Source organism: Mytilus trossulus, chromosome 3 (genome assembly GCF_036588685.1).
Source record: "Mytilus trossulus isolate FHL-02 chromosome 3, PNRI_Mtr1.1.1.hap1, whole genome shotgun sequence".
Lineage (NCBI taxonomy): Eukaryota > Metazoa > Mollusca > Bivalvia > Mytilida > Mytilidae > Mytilus > Mytilus trossulus.
The window spans coordinates 75,492,501-75,516,163 of record NC_086375.1 but is presented as its reverse complement, the minus strand read 5'-3'; the positions used below and the strand labels follow the sequence as shown (position 1 = coordinate 75,516,163).

The window sequence follows — 23,663 nt, the reverse complement described above, 5'->3', positions numbered from 1 at the left end:
ATTTTTGTTTATTTGACATGGTTGTTAAAGCACTTATTATCAAACTCACATATATAGTGTGAAGAAACGACTTTCAACCTCAATGAAGCATTAGAATAATAGTCAACTCATACAAACATGACATACATTTAACATAGTTTCATATTAACAACGACCAGATTTTATCCAAATATGTTCATCAAAGAACTATATTTTACAAAATAATATAAAACAGATCTGCAGAAAGTAATGAATATGCACCCTCCTTTTTTTATTTGATGTCATGGTTGTAAAAGCACTTAAACTCACATATATAATGTGAAGGAAAGACTTGCAACCTCAATGAAGCATTGGAATGATAGTCGACTCATACATAGTTTCATATTAACAGTGACATATTTTATCCAAAAATGTTCATCAAAGAACTATATTTCACAAAATAAAATAAAACATCTGCAAAAATGAAATAAGCTACTTTAATCATTTGTCAATGTTTGAATGATCATTTCATTCTATGAATTTTTCTTTAATGAAGAAATATTTTTACATCATGTACATCTGTAGTTGTTCTTTGGTTATGCTAACTTACATAAATCTTATTTATTTAGATTGAGAAATGTATGTACATTTTGTAGTAACATTCTTGTTCCTGGATTTCCAGGAAAATTTTGTCGGTTAGATACTTTTTTCTGACAAGCCTGCTCTGCATTTTCATTGATTACGATATTGTCTTCACTAGACTGTTCCATATTGTCATCACTAGACAGTTCTATAATTTCATTGTTTAATGTATTTTCACTGGTCTCATCTGTATTTCCATTGGCTATTATTTTGTCATCACTACACAGCTCTGCTTTTTCATTGGATTCTGTATTATCCTCATTTGACAGTTCTATAATTCCATTGGTTACTGAATTATAACTGGTCTCTTTTGTATTTCCATTGGATAATGTTTTGTCATCACTACTCTGCTCTGCTTTTTCATTGGATACTGTATTATCGTCACTAGACCATTCTATAATTCCATTGGTTACTGAATTATAACTGGTCTCTTTTGTATTTCCATTTGATAATGTTTTGTCATCACTACTCTGCTCTGCTTTTTCATTGGATACTGCGTTATCCTCACTAGACAGTTCTATAATTCCATTGGTTACTGAATTATAACTGGTCTCTTTTGTATTTCTATTGGATATTGTTTTGTCATCACTACGCAGCTCTGCTTTTTCATCAGACTGTGTAATATTTTCAGTGGTTACTGTTTTGTTACTGGCCTCAGTTGTATTTTCATTGGTTATCATTTTTTCATCATTAGGCTGTTCTGCTGTTTCATTGGATGTGGTATTGTCTTTGCTGCACTGCATTACATGATTTACACTAGTAGATTCACATTTGGTATCTATCCTTCTAACTTTGTTTTCAGATGGTCCTGTCTCACAGTCTGACTGACTGTTAATTTCATTGGTGACTGACTTGTCACATGATGACTGTTTATTTATCTCATTGGTTGATGATTTGTCTCCAATACCAAAGAAAATGTTCTTAACAACATGATGAACACACTGTAATATGACATTTCTTTCATGTCGGATATCATTGGCAAGGAGCTAAAAAAGAAAATTTACAGTAAACTGAATTATTAAAGGAGATAGTATTACCATTATGTTTTTTCTTCTCTAGAACTATGTTCACAAAAACTTTCAATCAACATCTTAATTTTCATGTTGATAAAATATCCCAAAAAAATATTTACACTAAACATACAAAAAATAAGTTTCATATATTTTCAAATCTTGACATACTTGCATCTGAGATGTATTGAAGGAGTGTCAGAGAAAAAGGATTCTGTAAAGTTAACGAGAAGTAGTAACAGTAGCTTCACTGGCCCTTAAGGCTATATGAGCAAATAATGTTATAAAACATGTACTTTGATACCACTATTTAATATCTATATTGTTTTTGTATTTTGTGTGTATTCTGTGTGGCCAAAATATGTGTGACGTGAATTCTAAGAATTGACACACAACTATAAGATTCAAAATCAATTTTGAAGGAGTTTCCCTGACTATAAAAATAAATTAAGTCTAATTCCAATTCATAACATATATGACACTTTGAATATTAGTCTTGTCTGTATGCATTTACAACTATCCACAAAAACACCCTTCCATTTCCTTCCCTATTTTTTAAAGTATGCATTATCCGAATTATATACCAACAAAAATATAATTTTCTACAAGGATTTACAGGATTTGTATCATATTTTATCCATCACATTACAGTTAAAATAATAAAGCATGCAAACCAAGAGTTTAAATTTCTTGCTTCTTAACTTTTTTTTGGTTGTTTGCTAAGGCATTGTAATTAAGATTGACGCCTTAATTCAATGGAGAGACCGAGTAACTGTTTGTTTACTATATAAATTCAAGAATGTGTCCAAAGTACACGGATGCCCCACTTGCACTTTCATTTTCCATGTTCAAAGGACCATGAAATTGGACAAAAAATATAATTAGGCATTAAAATTAGTAAGATAATATCAAAGGGAACATGTGTACTAAGTTTCAAGTTGATTGGACTTCAACTTCATCAAAAACTACCTTGACCAAAAACTTTAACCTGAAACATGCACTTTCATTTACTATGTTCAGTGGACCGTGAAATTGGGGTCAAAAGTTTAATTTGGCTTTAAAATTAGAAAGATCATATCATAAGGAACATGTGTACTAAGTTTCAAGTTGATTGGACTTCAACTTCATCAAAAACTACCTTGACCAAAAACTTTAACCTGAAGCGGGACAGACTGACGAACGAACAGACGCACAGACCAGAAAACATAATGCCCCTCTACTATTGTAGGTGGGGCATAAAAAGAGTTGATTGAACAATGCATATTATATTGGAAACAATTTTGATATTCATTGACCAATCAAACCTTTGTGTATAGTAAACAGACTGTTATACTCCACCTACCCATTGAATTTAGGTGTCAATCTTAATTACAATGTCTGAGCAAACAACCAAACAAAGTTGGCAAGCAAAGCATTAAATTCTTGGTTTGCATGCTTTATTATTTTAACTGTAAAGTGGGAAATTCTTTTTGTATGTGTAAACTTAAGGTCATCTGGATCGTTTGTTAGATGAAGTCTAGACTAAAATACATAGGAAATCTGATACATATCATAGTCTGTGCATTGTTATTTTTTTTTTTATCATTTGTATACACACTTCAGTTTATGTTATAAAATCAAGTATGAAAATTTGAGTCAATATTAATTTGACAGCTAATTCCCCTTTAAAGATGTGTTCTGGTACTTGTATTTCAATCTAATAAATGAAGGCTTTGTTTATGAGTAAAACCTATAAGTAATGTCTAAGATGAAAAAGTGTATTAAAACCCCTTAATTGTAAATAACAGTATTACTATCAATTGATGTTTTAACAAATTTTAGTTTGCTTATTAATTGATGAAAATAAAAACAGATGTCATTATATTGTCCCTTAAAACACATTTCATTGAAACATGGTTTCATTCAGGTTGATTCTTCAAAGAATGACCTGTCATTTTCAAAGAAAATCATGAATTTTTACCTTTTCCAACAAAGACGGTGTACTTTTAAGTGATTGCCTCACATCTGATCCAAATTTATTAGCTTTATCTGATCTTCTTCTCTGAGGATATTTCCTTTTCCCCCTTTTCCAATCCCAACTTTCTTTGTCCTGTTCTTCAAGGCCTTCTTCATCTTTTGAGATGCTACATTTTACATCTTTGTTCACACTATCTGTTGTCTTTTCTTCAACATGTACTGGTGCTTCACTTTTATCTGAATATTATGAAATAAATGATCATGTTAGAAAGAAAGAAACGAGGGATTGCAAACAAACTCATCTACATTGTGAAGGCACTGCCATTCACTTTCAGGTTTATAAATATGAATTTCATATGCATTTAGTTTTAATGTTTGAATTAAAATCAAACATCTTCAAAATATTTATAAAGGAAAATTATACAGCAAAACATCAAACAAATATTAGGTTTCTTAAATTACTGAATGAAAATTAAACAAGAATGTGCCCAAAGTACACGGATGCCACACTCACACTAACATTTTCCATGTTCAATGGACCGTGAAATTGGGTAAAAAATATAATTAGGCATTAAAATTAGAAAAATAATATCACAGGGAACATGTGTACTAAGTTTCAAGTTGATTGGACTTCAACTTCATCAAAAACTACCTTGACCAAAAACTTTAACCTGAAGCGGGACAGACGGACGTACGCACAGACCAGATAACATAATGCCCCTCTTCTATCGTAGGTGGGGCATAAAAAGCATTGGTTGAAAGGTTTGTAAGTTATTGCACAGAAAATGTTAGCAGTCAGTCACCTATATACCATTCTTCACCCAATATATAACTTTAACCCACTTCATTACAGAAAAGTCATGGACAAACAACCTAAGATGCAATCTCTACAACTTTAATAATAAGGTATCAGTTTTATTGTGTCAAGTCATCAACTGTCAAATCTGCTTGTCTAAAACTGCTGTCAAATATGACCTTGATTTTTTACCCAGTGACCTTCAAATAAATGGGTTTTGTTCAGTAGCAAAAGTTTTTATCATATTTCACACTTGTTTGCTGAAAGTGGGACATTTAATGCAACAGATATCATCCTAAAATAAAATTATGACCCAATTTATGTCTAACAAATATGCGTGTGACCTTGATCTTTGGACATACAACTCATGTGTCTCCTTCACCAAAAAGGGCATTATCAAACATAGTTTAAAAAAAAATTGTTCTTATAATGACTATTTAGGCTTCAATCTTTATAAATCCCTGAATCTTGCAAAATATTCAACACTATACCTCTAAAAATAATGACAGCCATCTTTCCCATTATAAGCGTGATTGGGATCATTATCAAAGACAAACACACTATAAACAGTCAAAGACAACTTCTTTCATGTTGATTGATTTTTAATTTTTCTCTTGCTTGACATTTTAAGATATTTTAAAAGCCTCATTTACATTTTTCTTTATAAGCCATAGACCCTAGTTATGTTTTCTAAACATGTAATATACATACCATCAGCCTCTGCATCACCAGCTTCAGACTTCTCTGAAAAACATAAATTTTTCATTTTAAAACACACTCTGGAACAAATCTTTAATGAACTCTGTAACATCAATATTTGTTTGCACATAAAAATTCTTAAAAATTTCTTCATCTAAGATTACCTCTATAGATCATTATTTTAACTTCTGGTAGAACAATCTTTCCTGGACCATAGCTTTTATCAGATTTACTTAAATTCTGATTGATTACTTCTTTGATTCATTTACCCAGATAGTGTTGTCTATAGAAGAGCATTGGAATCAATCTACAGAGTGAATCATCTTTATATATCATACATATAACATAACATAAATGATAACTTAATATCAGTGCATGTTGTTGTTGGTTTCAGTCTGTCATATTGATTTTTCATTTATTGCATAGTAAATATCTCAGGACGTTTTTTTCTTGTTTTAAATTTGGTTATTGGGACCATTCATATAGCTTACTACATAGTATGTGTTTGCTCATTGTTGAAGGCTGTACAGTGACATAAGTTGATTACATTTACTTTATTTAATCGCTGTTGGAGAGTTGTCTCATTGGCAATCATATCACATCTTCTTACATTTATAAACCCATGCTTCACAATTCAGTCTTTAAACAAAGAAAATGGAAATCACCTAGAACTCTTTTTGTCCTTTGAGTTGGCATTCCAAGTTGTTCTTTCTCAATTCTGGTCAATCTCCTGCATTGAGCTCTTATAATCCTGTATTTACTCCAATCGTCCTGGTCTCCCGTTCTTTTTGCTTTATAATGAAGTGTATTTCTTTGTTTAATCATGGCCTTGATTTCGTCTGTTATGAATGGTTTATCTACCCCCTCCTTATCTGACTGGTCAGAGATGTGACCTTCATGACCTTCAGACTGGTCAAGTTTTGGTACTTTAGCATCTCCCATCATCTCTATCATAGGTTTCTTTCTCCTTCTGTTTCTCTTTCCTCTTACATTCTTGTCTCCAGGACAGGCATCATCTCCATTATTTTGTTGTCCATTAAAATTCTTCCCTTTCATTTTCCTGTAAGTATAAGAAGTAAATGGTTCAAGTAACAGATAGACAAATATCTAAACTTTTAACACCTTTCAACTGAATGTGTATAGCCTCAGGATGTCTTAAATAGGTGAGCATAAAACAACAGTTATTTATTTTGAAACTCAAGGTTTGAATAATCATTTCTCAGAGATATGTCTAATTCCAAATAATAAAAAATATAAATTAAAAACCAATTGTTGAGAGAACAATTGAAGGTCTTTCCACCAAAACAATGTATTTTAATATGAAAGGTGTAAAAATAGGTTTAAAATGTCATTTCAATCGTCAAATGATAGCTTATTGTACGCTGATTCCAAAAATATATGGTTTCTAAACAATATTTTTTTTAGATAAGGGAGATAATTTCTTACTTCCGGTTTGAAAAACTCTATTTCTGATAATATTTGACTATTTACTTGACACTGATTCCAAAAATATCTTGTTCTATATATATTTTTATAATAAAGTACAATAAATAGCAAGGTAAAATGGTTTGATACCGTTTGTCAAAAGTGTCATGACTTTATTATGTATACACATGAGGTAAAAGCAAAGGTCACAATCTAGAACGTCAAATTAAGCTATGACCTTGAGATCAATTTCAAGGTCATTAACCAAGAACCTCAAATCAAAAGACCATAGGTCTTAATTATGTTTAGTTAATGAGTTATATCACCATACGCGTATTTTTAAATACCAAAGGGGAGAAAACTCCCTTTTACATTCAACGTACCCTTGCAATCAAAATTTACATGTTACGACATGTCGCAACAAACAATTTAGAAAAAATAATTTGTCGATATCTTATACGTTTTCTGGAAATGAGTGGAAATGAGCCATATTCAAAAATTAGAATATGACCTTCACCTTTGACCTTGACCTAATTTTCATTTTTTTGGACCAAGGACCTCAAATCAAAAGATCCTAGGTCTCTATCAATTATGGTTTACCAGTTAGAAATGCAATTCACTTATATCAAATGAATAAGGGGAAATAACTCTCATATGGAGCGTTCATATCACTTCGGTCAAAATAGGACAAATCATGCGAAGGATATAACGAGCAATTTTTTAAAATAAATTTGTCATAATATTTTACGGTTGCGAAGGAGTTGCGCTCACAAGGAAAACAGTGTTTGGGGAGATAACTCCTACAAAGAAAAGTTTTCGGTTACGCATGGTAAATTTCAAAAGCGCATCAATTGTTCGATATCATATACCAAATATCTAAGCGACATATTGCGAAACAAATGTTTATCGCAAGAACAAAATTAGGCTGAAGAAAAAAAGAAAAAAAAAAATAATCAGAAGAAAAACAATAGGTCTTTCCACAGAAAAGTGGAAAGACCTAATAATAACTAACAAAAGATATAACATAGAGAATAATACATGGCAAAATCCATATCATATGTCGTATCATTCCGAGACACCAATATCAGCCCAAGGGCCTTTAGTCCCGAGGGATGATATTGGTCGAGGGTGATACGGCATAAGGTATAAATACATGTACATCAAGATGTATATTATGATTAACTTGTGTTGTTTAGTTGCTGTCTCATTGAGATTTTCATTCACATACACAACAATAAAAGACAATAAATAAGCTTATTCAATTAAAAAACAAGAGGCTGTCACAACGACAGCATACCAGATTTATTTATATTCATTTGTGTCCTGGCAATATCCATACCTGTCAACCTCTGAAAATGAAAAGTCAGGTCATGACCTGCATTGAGAAAAAAAATCTCAGGTCATAACGCGTACGACATTTTGCGGGCTCAATTGAAGAACAAAAATATGGGTGTTTACATATAATTTATATAGTCAATATGTATATGAAACAGTTAGAACATGTATACAAGTTTATTTCAGACTATTGTTATATTCCATAGTAGCAGACTTGGCATTCTTTAAAAGAACTGCACTTGGTTTCAGTTCATAGCAATGCAAATGTGTATTCATTTTACAAGAAAGAAGAGCACACAGTGTATCCTTATTAAGATCAGCCCTAAACTATGTAGCTATTTTCTTTACTAAAGAAAATGCCCTCTCACTGTCTGCATTGCTGTTTGGCAAAACCAGTAATGTTTTAGCAAGTTTTGTCAAAACAAAAAATCTTGGCTTGTTAAGAAAAATGTCATGCAACTTGGACATTTCTCCCCAAAATGTACCAATGTCAGTTTCAGGGGAAGTGCAAAGTGGAAGTTCATCTAATGGGGTCAACTGATAGTCACTGAACTCATCTTGTAGCTTGTTGAAAATATCGTTACATAGCTCAGGTAAACAGTCCTACATTTTGACTTTTGGTTACATTGAAAAAGACCGATAAAACCGAAGGTCGTATTACTTCTAAATACCGGAAACAATTCCAGTCAGAAATCCGGGTGAAACGGGTAATGTTAGAAATTACCGGGACCCGCCGGGTAAAGAAAAACTCCTGGGTGAGAGGTGAAAATAACGGGTGTCACCCGCAAAAAACGGGTGAGTTGACAGGTATGAATATCACAAGAACCATTACTGAAGAATGGTGAAAGTGAAAATCGTCAATATCAAATTTGACCTCCATTTTGTCATCAGTATCAACATATTAAATTTTGAAAAGCTTAGATTGAATGGTTCAAGAGTAAATGCAACAACGTGAATGGAAACGCCATTTTACAATCTTTCAAGAACCATAACTCCTGAACGGTAAAAGTCAAAGTCGTTATCATTAAATTTGACCTCTATTTTGTCTTCAGTAACAACATATAAAAATTTCAAAAGCTTTGGTTGAATGGTTCATTAGAAAATGCACAGACACAACTGGAAACACCATTTTTCAATCTTTCAAGAACCATAACTCCTGAATGGTAAAAGTCAAATTCGTCATTATTGAACTTGACCTCTATTTTGTCATCACTAACAACATATTAAAATTTGGGAAGCTTTGGTAGAACAGTTCATGAGTAAATGCACTGACACGACTGGAAACTCCATTTTTTCAATCTTTCAAGAACCATAACTCCTGAACGGTAAAAGTCAAAATCATCATTATTGAACTTGACCTTCATTTAGTTCTCAGTAACAACATATCAAAATTTTAAAACCTTTGGTTGAACAGTTCATGAGTTAATGCATGGACAACATTTGATTGCCTCCCGCCCTTCGGACTGACCGACCGCCTGCCGTACATCCCCAAATCAATAACCGACATTTTTGTCACAAAAATCCGGTTAAAAACTATAATGAGATGAAGGATTATTTATTTGAGAAAACAACCCCTGACAAAATGAAGTAATCAAGGTACTTTTCTATACACTTCACCTGTTAATTAGTATGCAATATAAGTAATACCAGTCAAAGGAAACTAGTATAGATCTCCTTACCCAAAGTATTTTGTCTCTAGAACCTCTCCTCTTGATTTCTTCTCCTCTAAAATAGCCTTCTTCTTTTCTATATTAAAAGTTGTTGGAAATTTCCTGAAATAAATTTACCAAGACATTGCTTATAACAACTATCTAAAATAGCCTAGTTTTTCTGTATATCTCTGTTTTACTAAACAAGAACTGACAGAATGACAGAAAACCAGATTTTTAACAATCTTTTGTGTCTTGGCATTTGCCAATATCACAAGGACCAAAACTCCTAAATGGTAAAAGTTACAATCATCAATATCAAACTTGACCTCCATTTTGACAACAGTACTAACATTGTGAAATTTTGAAAGCTTTGGTTGAACGATTCACGAGTAAATGCACAGACACGATTGGAAACACCATTTTCCAATCTTTCAAACACAATAACTCCTGAACAGTAAAAGTCAATATAGTCATTATTGAACTTGACCTCCATTTTGTTGTCACTACAACATATTTAAATTTTGGTTGAAGGGTTCATGGGTAAATGCACGGACAACATTTGGGTTGTTCTACTGACTTTCAAAGTGTAACTTTTACAGCTGAAATTCTTTTCTAATATTTCAGGATGCAACCAACCATTACAGCCTTTGGTTTAACTTGTATCTCACATTTTCTATAGAGTATCTAAAATGGTCTCCCACGTGTTTTTACCTTTTAAGGGGTTTCCAACAAATCTATAGCATTTTTCAATGATTTTTCACTGTTATAAGCTTTTAATGCTGTATCTCTTAATGTCTATCCTCCCATACCCGCCACATAATTTTCTTACATTCTGCGCTCTTCCTTCCATTTCTCTATATCCTCCTGTGATTCAACACTCCAAATCTTCTTAGCTAGTCCACTTTTATGTTGCTGGAAAATTACAAATATCTGTGTTATACAGTTTTGTATACAGAATAGTTATTTGCATGGTTTCATATTTTACAGCGTTGGTAAATAATTAAGTCTACTTTGAACAACTGTTTTTTAATAGATTGTTGACGCAGCAATATGCATCATTTTCTGTAGAAAATTCAGGAAAAAAAATATCTAATGAACAGCAAAATGGCTACTTTAACTAGAATTTGCTGGATTATGACACACAAAGAAAGATAGAAAGTTATGCAACTTTATAGAAAATATCATTTTCTATCAAAAGTAGTGCCTATCAAACTATCTTTAAGAAGAAACCTTAACATTGAAAATTACTAATTAATTAAAAGTCACTGAACTATGATTCACAAAAGTAGGACCTGAAAATAATCTTAAAAAGTTTATGTACTGATAGTGTTGTAACTTAATAGAAAATACATTGATCTATCACAATTTTTTCCTTTCAAACTCTCTTGAGCAGAAAACTTATATTTGAAATTGCTAGGGGTCTTGATTTACTCTTGAAACAGTCATCAAACTGATAGTAATGCAAATTTATAGAACATATTGTTGCAGTGATATTGTTGGCTTTTTTTCAAAACTACCTCTACCCTTTTTTATTGGGAAAATCCCCCTCCCCCACTTTTTTGAAACCCCTATTGGAGAAATAATCCTTAAACTCAATTACATGCTTTCTTTTGTAGCATTGGACCTTGTAGTACAATTTCAGAGCGATCCATACACTTAAACACAAGTTATCGTCATAATTGTTTGGAAACTAAAACATGCTTCTTTTTGGCCCTTTTTAGGCCCCTAAATCCTGCATATTTTGGGCAACCAACCCAAAACTTAATCCCAGCCTCCCCTTTGTTATATGGTAAGTTGTGGTAGAATTTCAGAGAGATCCATAAAAGTACACACAAGTTATTGTCTGGAAACTAGAAAAATGTTGTTTTGGCCCCTTTTTGCCCCTTAATTCCTAAACTTTGGCCCCATAACCCTGAAAATGAATCCAAACCTTCTACTTGTGGTTTTAAACATTGCAATATAATTTCAGAGCAATTCAAATACTTGTACCCAAGTTATTATCCTGATACTAGAAAAATGCTTGTTTCGGGCCACTTTGGGGCCCTTTATTCCTTTACGGTTGGGACCATCATCCCCAAAATTAATCCCAACCTTCATTTTGTGGTATTGAACCTTCTGAAAAAGTTTCATAAAGATCTATTCACTTAAACTAAAGTTATTATCCAGAAACTAATGTGTCTTCGGACAACGACAACGACGCAGATGACAACATCATACATGTCACAGGGTTCTCACTAGGAATTTTTTATGGTGAGTCCTGGGACTCATCACTTTTAGAAATGGTGAGTCCCAGCAGATTTTGATGAGTCCAGGATGCATGTAATTTTTTGTGTCTCAATATGAAGAAATATGAAGAAATAAAACTAGAACGATGCGTGTTTGATTGATAATTTTTATTATATCTGATAATAAATCATGTTATTGTATCTTGATATTGTTCACTACAACATGTATTACAGGCATTTAAAAGGCACTACAGTACATACACAATAAAGCATTTATTATAAAAGCACTATAGATCATTAATAAAACACAAAGCAGATATATAAAAGCACTACATTTTAGACTAAAGAAGCACTACATAGATAAAACATACAACAGTTAATATGTACATATATTTCACAATAACAGTTACACAATACAATAATTGAAACACTTTTGTTCATTTTGAAAGTCTATGACAATATCTTTACTTTCTTCTGTTTCTTTGGTCAAGGAACTTTGTCAGTGAGGATGATGGGTTGAAGTCATCTAGTGGTGGTCCATCTTGTTGAACTCTCATCAGTTTGGATACTGTCTCTGGTTGGAGTCTTGATCTTAGTTTTGTCTTTATTCTGTTCTGGCAGGAGAAACCTCTTTCACATGCTACACTGGTTACAGGAGAAACAAGTAAAAGTTCATATAGTAAAGCAAAGTCTGGATATTCATCTGAGTAGTTGTTAAGAATTTGAGTGGCCATCTGTTGAAGGGTGAGAGATTTCTGTTGGCGAAGTAGTAGTTTCAGATCTAGGTAGTTGGATGTTGCTCTATCAACATCTATTGGTAGACTGTCCTTGAAGTGGTTTAACATCTCAGGCAGTTTATCTTCTCCATATGTGAGTATAGTGTTGTCAGTTGGCATGTGTTCTGGATTTAACAAGTTGTTGATGGTACCAAGGTGGCTCAGAGATTCAGGTTCAAATCTTTGCTGCAGGTTGTTGTTGATGTTGGTGAGATAGGCTGTTGCTGAGTTCTGGAACTGCATACGTAGTGTTTGCTTGTCATTGAGTGGTAGATCTTTGTATTGTGAGTTGTTGATTTGACTGTACACAGCAGTGAGAGTTGGACCATCTTTCTGTTTGTAGAAATTGAGTCGTTCCTGAGTAGATGATACAAGTGACATGACTGATGAAACATCTAAGTTGTCTCTCTGGAAGATGACATTCAACCTATTGACAGTAACCAATATATCTTTTAAGAATGCTGTCATTAGGAGGAATGATACTGTCTTGATCTTCTGAAGTAAGCCTTTAGCCTCTGGTGAGTCTTTCCCTGCAGCCAAGGAATCTAGTGTTGAGTAGATTGCTGGGTATGATGCGAATATGGCGTCTACTGCTGCCCCTAGTGATAGCCACCGGAAACTAGCAGGTTGCTTGAGTGATAACGTCTTGAGGTTGTCATCAGTGTCTAGTAGTTCTTGTAGTTGGCGTAACTCATTGTACCTCACGGCTGAGTTATTGAAGAACTTGAATATCTGCTTGAGTATCAATTGGTATTCTGTGAAGTAGGGTACATCTCTGCAAGCTTGACCTGCTGCTAGGGCAACTCTGTGTGTAATGCAGTGGATCTGTACTAAGGTTGGGTTGTGTTGTTGTCTGAGTAAGGCCCCTACTCCACCATGCTTCCCCATCATCACACTAGCACCATCAGTTGCTAATGAAGATATCTTTTTAATTGGTATGGCTTTGCTTTTGAGTGAGTTCTCAATGGCTTTTACAATAGTAACTGCCTTGCCATCCAGTACAGCAACATTGTCAAGGAAGTGAAGCACTGGTGTGTTGTTCTCTGACAAACATTTGATGTACATACAGAGTTTCTTGTGTACTGTGATATCAGTGGTCTCATCAATGATGAGTCCAAGTTGGTGACTGAAGTTGATGTCTCTGAGTATAGTATCTTCAACTGAGTCATTGATGGCATCTACCATGTCTGTTTGTGATTGGTGACTGGTGTAGTACTTAGTAGTATCTTGTAGATGTGGACAACCATTACCTCTCTGAAGATTGAGTAGGCCTGTAAGTAGGTGCATTGGTAAGTTAGCCTTTATTACAAAGAACATACAGGCGCGTAGCTCACTATACGCCAACACGCAGTTGCGTGCACATCGGTTCGGCATGCAAAAAAAATATTGCAAAATTAAAAATTTATAAATTAGATTTCAAAGGAAACACATATGTTGTCACTTTTTTGATTGAAGAAATGTCATTAAATAACGGCATTTGGTTTCAAAATAGAAGTTTTATGGGAGATCATGCATGACAAAATCGGACACTGTAATTTGTATCTTTTACAAGATTTGAATTTGTTATACTCAGTCTAATACATGTAGTTTCGGAGTACTTTTTACAGAGTACGGTTTATCTGTTTGGAATGAGATGTACCAATCGGCATTAGCTTTAAACCCTTCGATATCGTTGAAATTATGCCACCGCGATGTGTTCGAGGGACTACCAGATCCACTCATCCTGCAAACATGCCAAAACAGTATTGGAAAGTCTCATTATATTTTGCGTTTATAGACCATATGATAATGGAACTGGAGAGTGGAGTCGCGTCTGGTATTATCAGAAAATCGCTTCTTTGTGTCGTATCTGCTTCCTCGTGTTGTAGGAAATATAACAAACGAACAAATCTCAACATTGTCAATTGACCTGGTATGTAATTTTGACGTATTCAATTGGCGGGAGCTCGCTTGATGGCAAACACGTACACTGGTTTATAACATCTCGCGAGGCTACCGCGGTGATCTATCAGTGTACTACGTCTGTTGAAATAAAATGTACGATCAACAATGAATAATGACAGGTTATCATCGCTAGCATTACTGCATATTCAACGAGATTTTAGTGTGAATATTGACAAATAAATAGAGAAGCTCGTTTCTGCCTAGACTTTGGACAATTTTGAGTAAATTTTGAATGAGAAAAATGTGTAGTTTATGTTTTCAATTAACCATGATTTACTTTATTCAGAAGCTTTATGAATATTTTTACATTCATAAATTGTTTATAAGTCCTATCTACATGTAGCTCCTCTTTCAACTGCCCTATGACCGAAAACCGAAAAAAACGCATTTTCCTGCATAAAAGGGTCCCAAAATTTTTTCGCCTCGCTCCGCTCGGCGGTAGGTGCTTGCACATCGTTTCATCCTAGCTACGCCCCTGACATAGTTCTAAGCTGAGCCTCTTTGCATGGGTGAGTAGTGGCAATGTCAGTAGTCTTCTCTAGTGTAGGCTGTTGTTTACTAGGCTGTTTGGCTAGTGTGACCATCTTGTGATCTGGGTGATTTTCATGACGAACCCAAGTACTGCGTTGTATGTTAGTACAACCATTGGCAACAGAGTTCGATTTCTTTTTATCTCTGCACCATTCACAGTAGCCTTGGTCACCCTCTGGTAGTGTGAGTTTGCGTAACCATTGGAATTCTGTCTCCCAGATAGACTGCCATTTCCTCTCTTTCTTTGGCTTAGTTGGTGTAGTGACTGACGTAGTTGTTTCTGCAGATCTTTCTATGTCTATCAATTCTTGGTGTAGTGGGTCAGTGACTCTTGGTCTTTTACTTGGTACTGATGATTCAATGTCATCATGTTTTCTTTTAAAGAAGGACTTTAACTTTGACTGGCTCATTTTGATACTGATATGATTTTGTTGGTCAAGCCAGTATTTATAAGAAATTTCGATTGTATGAACATAGTTCATATTAATTATTATTAATTAATTTTAATTAATTTAATCACTGAGTTAATAATCACTTTGATGTTTGAATCATGATAATTATCATTATATTTAATAAAAGCAAGCAACTATAAAGTGAACTCTGTTCAACATAATGAGCTTGGGTAAATAGTGATTATATTTTAATTATGTTTTATTCAGATTTTCCAATCAATTTTTACCTTTGTTTACGATCGTGATGTTCAACATGCACAATACGAGAAAATTGTTAAATCATTCGAAGACAAGTAAAATTGTTAAATCATTCGAAGACAAGTAAAATTGTTCTCATCCGTATTTTTTTTTAATCTACACTGTTTTATTACGTATTTTATACACCAAGAATCATTAACGAAATATTTTATTATTTGCTTTCAAGTTCACATAAATATTTTACTTTCTATGTTTCAATCGATAAGTACATGATGTTCAACACGTGGAAGTAGTCAAGCCTTTCAAATACTCGTAAAATTACAAAATCGATAAAGTTATAGGTAACTTTATCATATCTATTGATCATTTTGAATAGAATTATGAAATTTTAGTATGAAATACGTTTAATTTAAAAAAAATCGTATCAGTCAACAAAAATATTGTTCCGCGCATATCAAAAAAATGTCAACTTCCGGTATAGTTTCCTGTCAAAACAAAGTCGGAATCAAGAATCTTCTATGGAAAACGATGTGTCTGGGACTCAGGGGATATAACGAGGACGCGTCCCAGGGACTCACGTGTTTCAAAAATGACGCGTCCAGCTTGATTTCCATGCGTCCAGGACGCGTATACGCGTCTTAGCGAGAACCCTGTGTCATACAATCCCAATTTTTTTTAGAGTACATGTATAATGAAATAAAGTAAGCTACTTACCATCTGAACATGGAGTTTGACAAGTTTTGGAGCAGCTACAAAGGAACAGCCAGTATAGGAACACTGAAATAATTTTACATTAAAACTGTAATTAAAATAGACACTATAATTAATTTACCATAAAAGATGATAAATGAGTAAAAGGATAATTATTTAATTGATTGGGGGGTATTCAAGCTATTTATGCAATAGTTATTTCTAGAAAGACTCCTTAAACACAAAACAATGAATACTAAAACCAAAACCTTTGGTAAAGTTTGCTTGTATGAAAATAAGTACAATCTATACATGCACATATATACCATACATTAACCAAGACAGCATACTTTTTTGTAATTTGTTTATTTTTGACATAAAGACAGAAAACAATCTGACAAGCAGGATTACACACATGTACAGTTTCAAGTATGGTCTTAAAGATATTATTATTATATGACAACTCTAAATAGCAAGACATAAAACAAAATATAACTATAATTTTTGTAGCAGTTATAAAATATTTAAATGACCTAGGACAGATTGTAATGGCAACCATTTTTTTATCTGTATATTCTTTTTGTGTAGGCGATAAGAAATTTACTATATGTTGTTCTATTCTTATACAGTATTTTAAATATGCAATACTGCATGTACCTTTCACAGAAGGTTTTTCTCCTGAATTTTTACAGCTATAAATATAAAATTTTAAAATCAACATTATATGTTGTACTACATTATATGGGTCAAACATTTCCCAATACCAAGACAGCATATAATGCCCTTGTTTCAACACTTTCAAAAAAGCTCTCTTACAAAAAATAGCTGTGCCATTATAATCCTGAAATAAGAATGGATCATAAAATCTTGTGCAGTTCAAATTATCCATGTAAACAACATACATTTTTTTTTTATTGAAGTCCAAATCAAATGAGTAAATGTTCAAAACAGGAGTTTAATGGATTATTTAGTGGAATCACAGAGCTCCAGATAAGCTGCGTATTTGCGTGATCACGCAATACAAATAATAGAAAACCCAATGCAATTGCCCATTGCAGGGTTCAATAACCCCATCAATTCAAAGGAAACCCAATTTATATGCCAAAACCATGAGTTCTCAACCCTTTTGTTGGCTACCGTTTGCGTTATTTACCCTTATCTGTTTTCACTTGTTGCGTAAATCTATTTTTATTATATTTATAATTGGAGATGTCCTTTCGTTCTAAAAATAGTTCCCTGCATCAAGTAGCTGAAATGGGTCCCTGTTCTGTTGGAATTTTCCCTTGCTCAAAAGGTACACGTGGTTTTGAATCATTTCGATCTTCTCAGCGTTTATCCAAGTAGTGTGTGTCATGTTGTGTTGTCATATTTTTTTCGAATTGCTCGAGATTTATCGTAACATACATTGAATTAAAACGAAAGTGAATGTCCGATAAAAATATTGAATAGAAGCATGTTTTCAGCTTCTTTTGAATAACTGAGGGAAAGATATGACGATAACAACACTCAGCCAGTGTTTTTAGGAAGCGTCCATCAAACGCATGGGCGTGTTTGCGTACCCTAACAAGAATATTGCTAATAAACACGGGACTTCGTCAAAAACTGAATCAGTTAATTGCCGTTAGAAAATGTGAAAGGCCAAACGATATCAATTATGAAATGATATGTAATTGGAAACCAAAAGTTCTAATAAGGGATAACTTAACCCAGATTTATGTAAATTGAATAAAACAAAAACATTCAAGTATAATTAGAGTTTATATACTAATTTGTAAATGATTAATGGTTAATGAGTGAATGCACACACAGGCATTCCTCTCGGAATTTTTATATAAAGGTATATAAGAGAAAAAAAGATCTGAGACGAGTGCCTTGGAATAGACATACCCGTTATTTACAGTTTACATAAGTTGTGAGAAAAAACAAAACTGGCAGAAGATTGAAAAGGGACACAAATTAAACCTACAATTGCTCGTCAGTGAATTAAGAAAATAAAACAGCTATAGCACATATTATTCAAATAAAGAAACATATTTAACATGGAAAAACATCCGGGGTTGATATTGCCTAAATATTCAATAGTGTGTTGATGAAAAAACCCAATACATTAAGGAGCTTGGTGGTGAAAAACCCAATTTGATATTAACTTGAGGGGTGAATTGGAATTGATAATGCAATTAAAAATCTGTATCACCCAATACATAAGAAAATGGTGGGTAAAAACCCCAATTTGTGAATTCTTATCTGGAGCTCTGGAATCATATTTATGGAGAATTAAACAGGATCTCTCGGTCATTTATCCTATACAATACTGAAACATTTCATTTTGATGTTTAAGATAAGAATTTTGAAAATTTGCAAATCTGAATAAATTTATATTGACTCTTTTTTACCAAATAAAGATTGTATGAAGCTAGAGGACCTGAAGCCCTTTTCACATATCTTAATATTCCTTTACATTTCAACTAAATATTTTTATCGTAGGATTAATTTTAAACTCAAGATGTTTTGGGAAAAAGGCTACTGGCACCAAAGCCAAGTCAACAAAAAAATAGTTAGTACCTTATATTTATTAGAGTTCATGTAAGAAATCAACTACATGTACAAATCATTAATTTGAGGAGTTTTATACCTTTTCATGAAAGCCACAATGTTCCGTGTAATGACATTCCTGACTAAATCCCCTGTCGCATGTGTCACAGTAAAAATTGTTGGCCTCTGGATTATCTCCCTTGACAACTTCTTCCTACAAAACAAAATTAATCAATTATGAAGATTAAAACAGATAAAAACAAAATATTGTTGGATCTACTGATGAAAATATTGAAATAATGGTGGGTGAGCAAACTCAAACTGATGACTAAATGGATAACAATTCTCAATATGAATTAAATTTTGTTTGTACCTCTAAAAAGGTAGATAATCATATAAACTGTTATTAAATATTTATCTACTAAAACAACAGATGTGACAGTGTGGTACTTGCAGGTTCTCTATATTGTGTTACATGCAATCAAATAATGTTCATGAATGAATGTTACAGCTAAACTTGCCTAATCTTGTATGTTAAAGCTAAACTTGCCTAACCTTGTATGTTATAGCTGAACTTGCCTAACCTTAAATGATATAGATAAACTCACCTAACCTTGAATGTTAAAGCTAAACTTGCCTTCTTCATTTTCTTTTTCTGTTTCTGTTGCTTTTTATGCATCTGTTTGGGATTTTTTTTATGATTGTTTCCATTAGTAGTTCCAAATTGATGATTTTTATTTTCAAAATGATTTGTATTTCCATATCCAAACTGATCATGTTGATTAGGATTACTGTTTCCAAATGGATTATGTTGATGGCTATTGTTGTTATTAAATTGATTTATCTTGTTCTTTCCAAATTGATTTGGATTATTGTTCGTATATGAATTTGGTTTACCGCTGCCAACCAAATTTGGGTTATTTCTAATAAATGGATTTTGTTTACCACTGCCAGCTGAATTTGAATATGGATTCTGATTTTTGATTCCCATCATGGTCTGGTTTGGTCTCTCATTGAAAGTCCCCCTTTTATTACCAGAAAAGTTTGTATTTTGAGGGGAATAACTATCACTACTTCCATATGTATTTATACTTCCTCCACTGTAAAATTTATACTCATTTCCATAATCAGAATCGGTCCAATTCTGCTGTCCATAGTTGTAATTGGAAGGAGGTGGTGTACTATCAAAATTTGGACCAATAGATTGAGTTAAAGTATTATTTGAACTGTGTGGTCTGTTTTGACCAATAGATGGATTTAAATTATTATTTGAACTGTGTGGTCTGTTCTGACCAATAGATGGATTTAAATTATTATTTGAACTGTGTGGTCTGCTTTGATAATAATTTCCTCTTTGATTGATATTCTGTGGTTGATTTGGTCCATAGCTATTTCCTGGATACCAGTTTCCGTCATTACTATTGGTTCTTTGGAAATTATTTCCATACTGCTGATACTGTTGTTGTTGGTTACCATTGCCAGAAAAATTAGGAGCTGGTTGCTGAGATGCAGTCCCACTTCCCCAAGGCTGATATGTATAGTTCTGATTTGACTGCTGGGGCACTTGTTGTCCAAAATAGGAATTATTAGCCATAATTCTTAGTCAAAACCTGTAATGAATAACTGAATACATATAAAAATGTACACTTTAACATTTAAACAACATTTCTTTTATTCTTTCAAAGAGGTTGAAAGATTTTTTCTATATATGTACTGTAAACTACCTTATTTTCTCAAGTGATTTATTTTCAAGATGTAGAATAATTTGCATTTATGATTGATCAATTGATTGCCACTTTTTAACACCATTTTTAAGCGCCACTTTATGGCTATTTAGTGACAGTCCAGTAATTATGGGTGGAGGAAGCCAAAGTGCCCTGGATAGAATTATAGCTGTCGTCTTTTATTCAAATTTCTAGATAAACAACTGCTAACATGCATTTTTGTTGACACCATTTGCAAGTATGGTCTTGAGGAAACTATGATAGTCCTTCGGAAGGGGACGATAAATGGCTGACCCGTGTTAAGAGAGCCATATCTCTTGCACATTAAAGACACCCTTGTAGATTTCAAAAAAAGAGTAGGCTAATGCCGCTACAAGGCAGCACTTGCACCCACAAAGTGGAAAGGGATTAATATAAGTTGCAAAACTTGTTTCCCAATCCACTATAAATAAATATGTTTAAACTAAACACAAGAGTGGACACTGAAATGTCTCGCCTTCTTTACTAATCATTGATATTACGTTGATAGTCCTAAGTATAAAGCTTTATTACAACTGTCACATGAACCTAACATTAACCAAGATAACTAAACAAAGACCAATGAACCATGAAAATGAGGTCAATGACAGATGCCAGGTAGACATGAACAGCTAACAATGCTTCCATACAACAAATATAGTTGACCTTTTACTTATAGTTTAATAAAAATAGACCAAACCACAAAAACTTAACACTGTGCAATGAACCGTCAAATTTAAGGTCACGGTCAAATAAAACCTGCGCCACTGACATATAGATCATAAAATATTTCTATACACCAGTCATAGTTGACCTATGGCTTATAGTATTAGATAAAGAGACCAAAACTAAAAAACTTAACTTTTTCCACTGAACCATGAAAATGAGGTCAAGGTCAGATGACATCTGCCCGCTAGACATGTACACCTTACAATCATTCCATACAACTAATATAGTAGACCTATTGCATAAAATATGAGAAAAACAGACCAAAACACAAAAACTTAACTATAACCACTGAACCATGAAAATGAGGTCAAGGTCAGATGACACCTGCCAGTTGGACATGTACACCTTACAGTCCTTCCATACACCGAATATACTAGCCCTATTGCTTATAGTATCTGAGATATGGACTTGACCACCAACACTTAACCTTGTTCACTGATCCATGAAATGAGGTCGAGGTCAAGTGAAAACTGTCTGACGGGCATGAGGACCATGCAAGATACGCACATACTAAATATAATTATCCTATTACTTATAATAAGAGAGAATTCAACATTATAAAAAATTTGAACTTTTTTTTCAAGTGGTCAATGAACCATGAAAATGAGGTCAAGGACATTGGACATGTGACTGACGGAAACCTCGTAACAAGAGGCATCTATATACAAAGTATGAAGCATCCAGGTCTTACACCTTCTAAAATATAAAGCTTTTAAGAAGTTAGCTAACGCCGCCGCCGGAACACTATCCCTATGTCGAGCTTTCTGCAACAAAAGTTGCAGGCTCGACAAAAACTACTATATTGTTAGATTTCCGTATCCTGCTAACATTATATGCATAAGCAATTCTCAATTTTTTGTCAATTTCCTGGTTCTGCAATACCTCATTTCCAGTTTTCATGACACGATAATTTGACTTCCACGTTTCACGCTTACGAAAAATCGGGAATCCGGGTCCGTTCGCGCCCATTCGTGTTCGCCCCCACTCATGTTCGCCACCTTTCACTTTCGCACCCTACATGTTCACACCCAAAGTCCTTTCGCACCCCACATGTTCGCACCTAATTTTAATTGGTTTTGGGTTAATAACTTTGTAATCAAGTTTTGGCAAGAAGTATTCTTTTAAGTATAATTGTTTTCGTTGTCTCAAAAATATAAAGTGAGACAGCATTTTGTTTGTGTTGTCTTGAATAAATCTTAATTATTTTTTGGATAGTGTATTGTTAAAAATAATAATATTCCTTTCTAAATAAAGTGGGATTCTGTCAATGTTTTATTTTGTGTTGAATAACTCTTAATCATGTTTTGGTTAGTGTATTGCTATAACTTTGTTTCGTTGACTTTTTTCACAATGGAGTGAGATTCTGACTACGTTTTTTATGTGTGTGTTGAATAAATTTTATCATGGTAAATTGTTTGATCATGTTTTGGTTATAATAGTGTATTGCTTTATTTTATTGTTTCATTGTTTCAGATCAAAGGGACCAAGCTGTTTTAAAACAATTATCTTTTGTGTTTGTCATTTAAAATCTTCAATATTTACTCATACTAAGCTATAAATACATTCAGTATTTACCTGAAAGCAATTAAAAAGAACAATCATGATTTTCCAAGTATTCAACTGGAATTGGAATTAAAATTGGGCGCGAACGTGTAGGGTGCGAAAGTATATTGGGCGCGAACGGACCTGATACCAAAAATCGGTAGTCCCTCATCTCGCTTAGACCTAGTCCAAATAATTATGACGTTTGGAAAGGCTATTTTAATTTTTTTCTGAAAACAAATAAAATAGCCTTGCCAGACGTCATAATTATTTGGACTAGCTTAGACCCCAAATGAGACCCACAGTAAATTGAGGATGTTGTCTTTGTCAAAATTGCCTTTGTTACCGACACTTTTTAGTTGTTGAATATCTATGATTATCTAGATGAAATAGTGAAGCCAAAGACAGACGAATCGTCTATGGCCGACCTGGTTAGGTAGTGTGACCGAAACGACTTACGGTCGAACTGGTTCAGACTTCAGTAACGTATGAGAAATTCTAACGAAATAGTAAAGCTATGACAATAAGCTATTTTTTCTGCAATTGTATTGAAAGAAACGGATTCTACAAAGCATAAATGCATTAAAAAATTAACGGTATTCTTATTACTGCTAGGTCTCCTGGAAATGTGCTTTCCCACGAGGTCTCCCAGTTTGTTTATTTCCTTACTTCCGGTTGTCCGCAATTAATAGCTTTATTTGTTTTTATTTACATTTTTAAAACATTTTGTTAAGATAACAATATATCTCTTTATGGTAAAACTTATTATTTAAAATATGCAATAATCTAAAGCTATTAAAAATTTAAACATTAAAACGCTTTAATAAAA

General features: G+C 33.3%; 1 protein-coding gene across 5 annotated transcripts; it reads right to left on the bottom strand.

The window, feature by feature from the left end:
* Positions 1-315: 315 nt before the first annotated feature.
* LOC134712426 (putative uncharacterized protein DDB_G0282133) lies at positions 316-23,576 on the bottom strand. 5 transcript variants are annotated; one of them, XM_063573955.1, is made up of 10 exons: positions 23,444-23,576; positions 19,455-20,431; positions 18,922-19,031; positions 16,314-16,376; positions 10,303-10,385; positions 9,501-9,593; positions 5,727-6,121; positions 5,074-5,106; positions 3,571-3,803; positions 316-1,586 (listed from the first exon to the last, which is right to left on the bottom strand). In XM_063573955.1, exons 2-10 carry the CDS (start codon positions 20,413-20,415, stop codon positions 576-578), a joined length of 2,982 nt encoding a protein of 993 aa, XP_063430025.1. In that variant the 5' UTR covers positions 20,416-20,431; positions 23,444-23,576; the 3' UTR covers positions 316-575. The 5 variants fall into 5 exon arrangements, with proteins under 5 accessions (XP_063430025.1, XP_063430027.1, XP_063430028.1 ...); XM_063573957.1 differs by having other exon boundaries at positions 23,430-23,519; XM_063573958.1 differs by having other exon boundaries at positions 23,294-23,461.
* Positions 23,577-23,663: the final 87 nt, after the last annotated feature.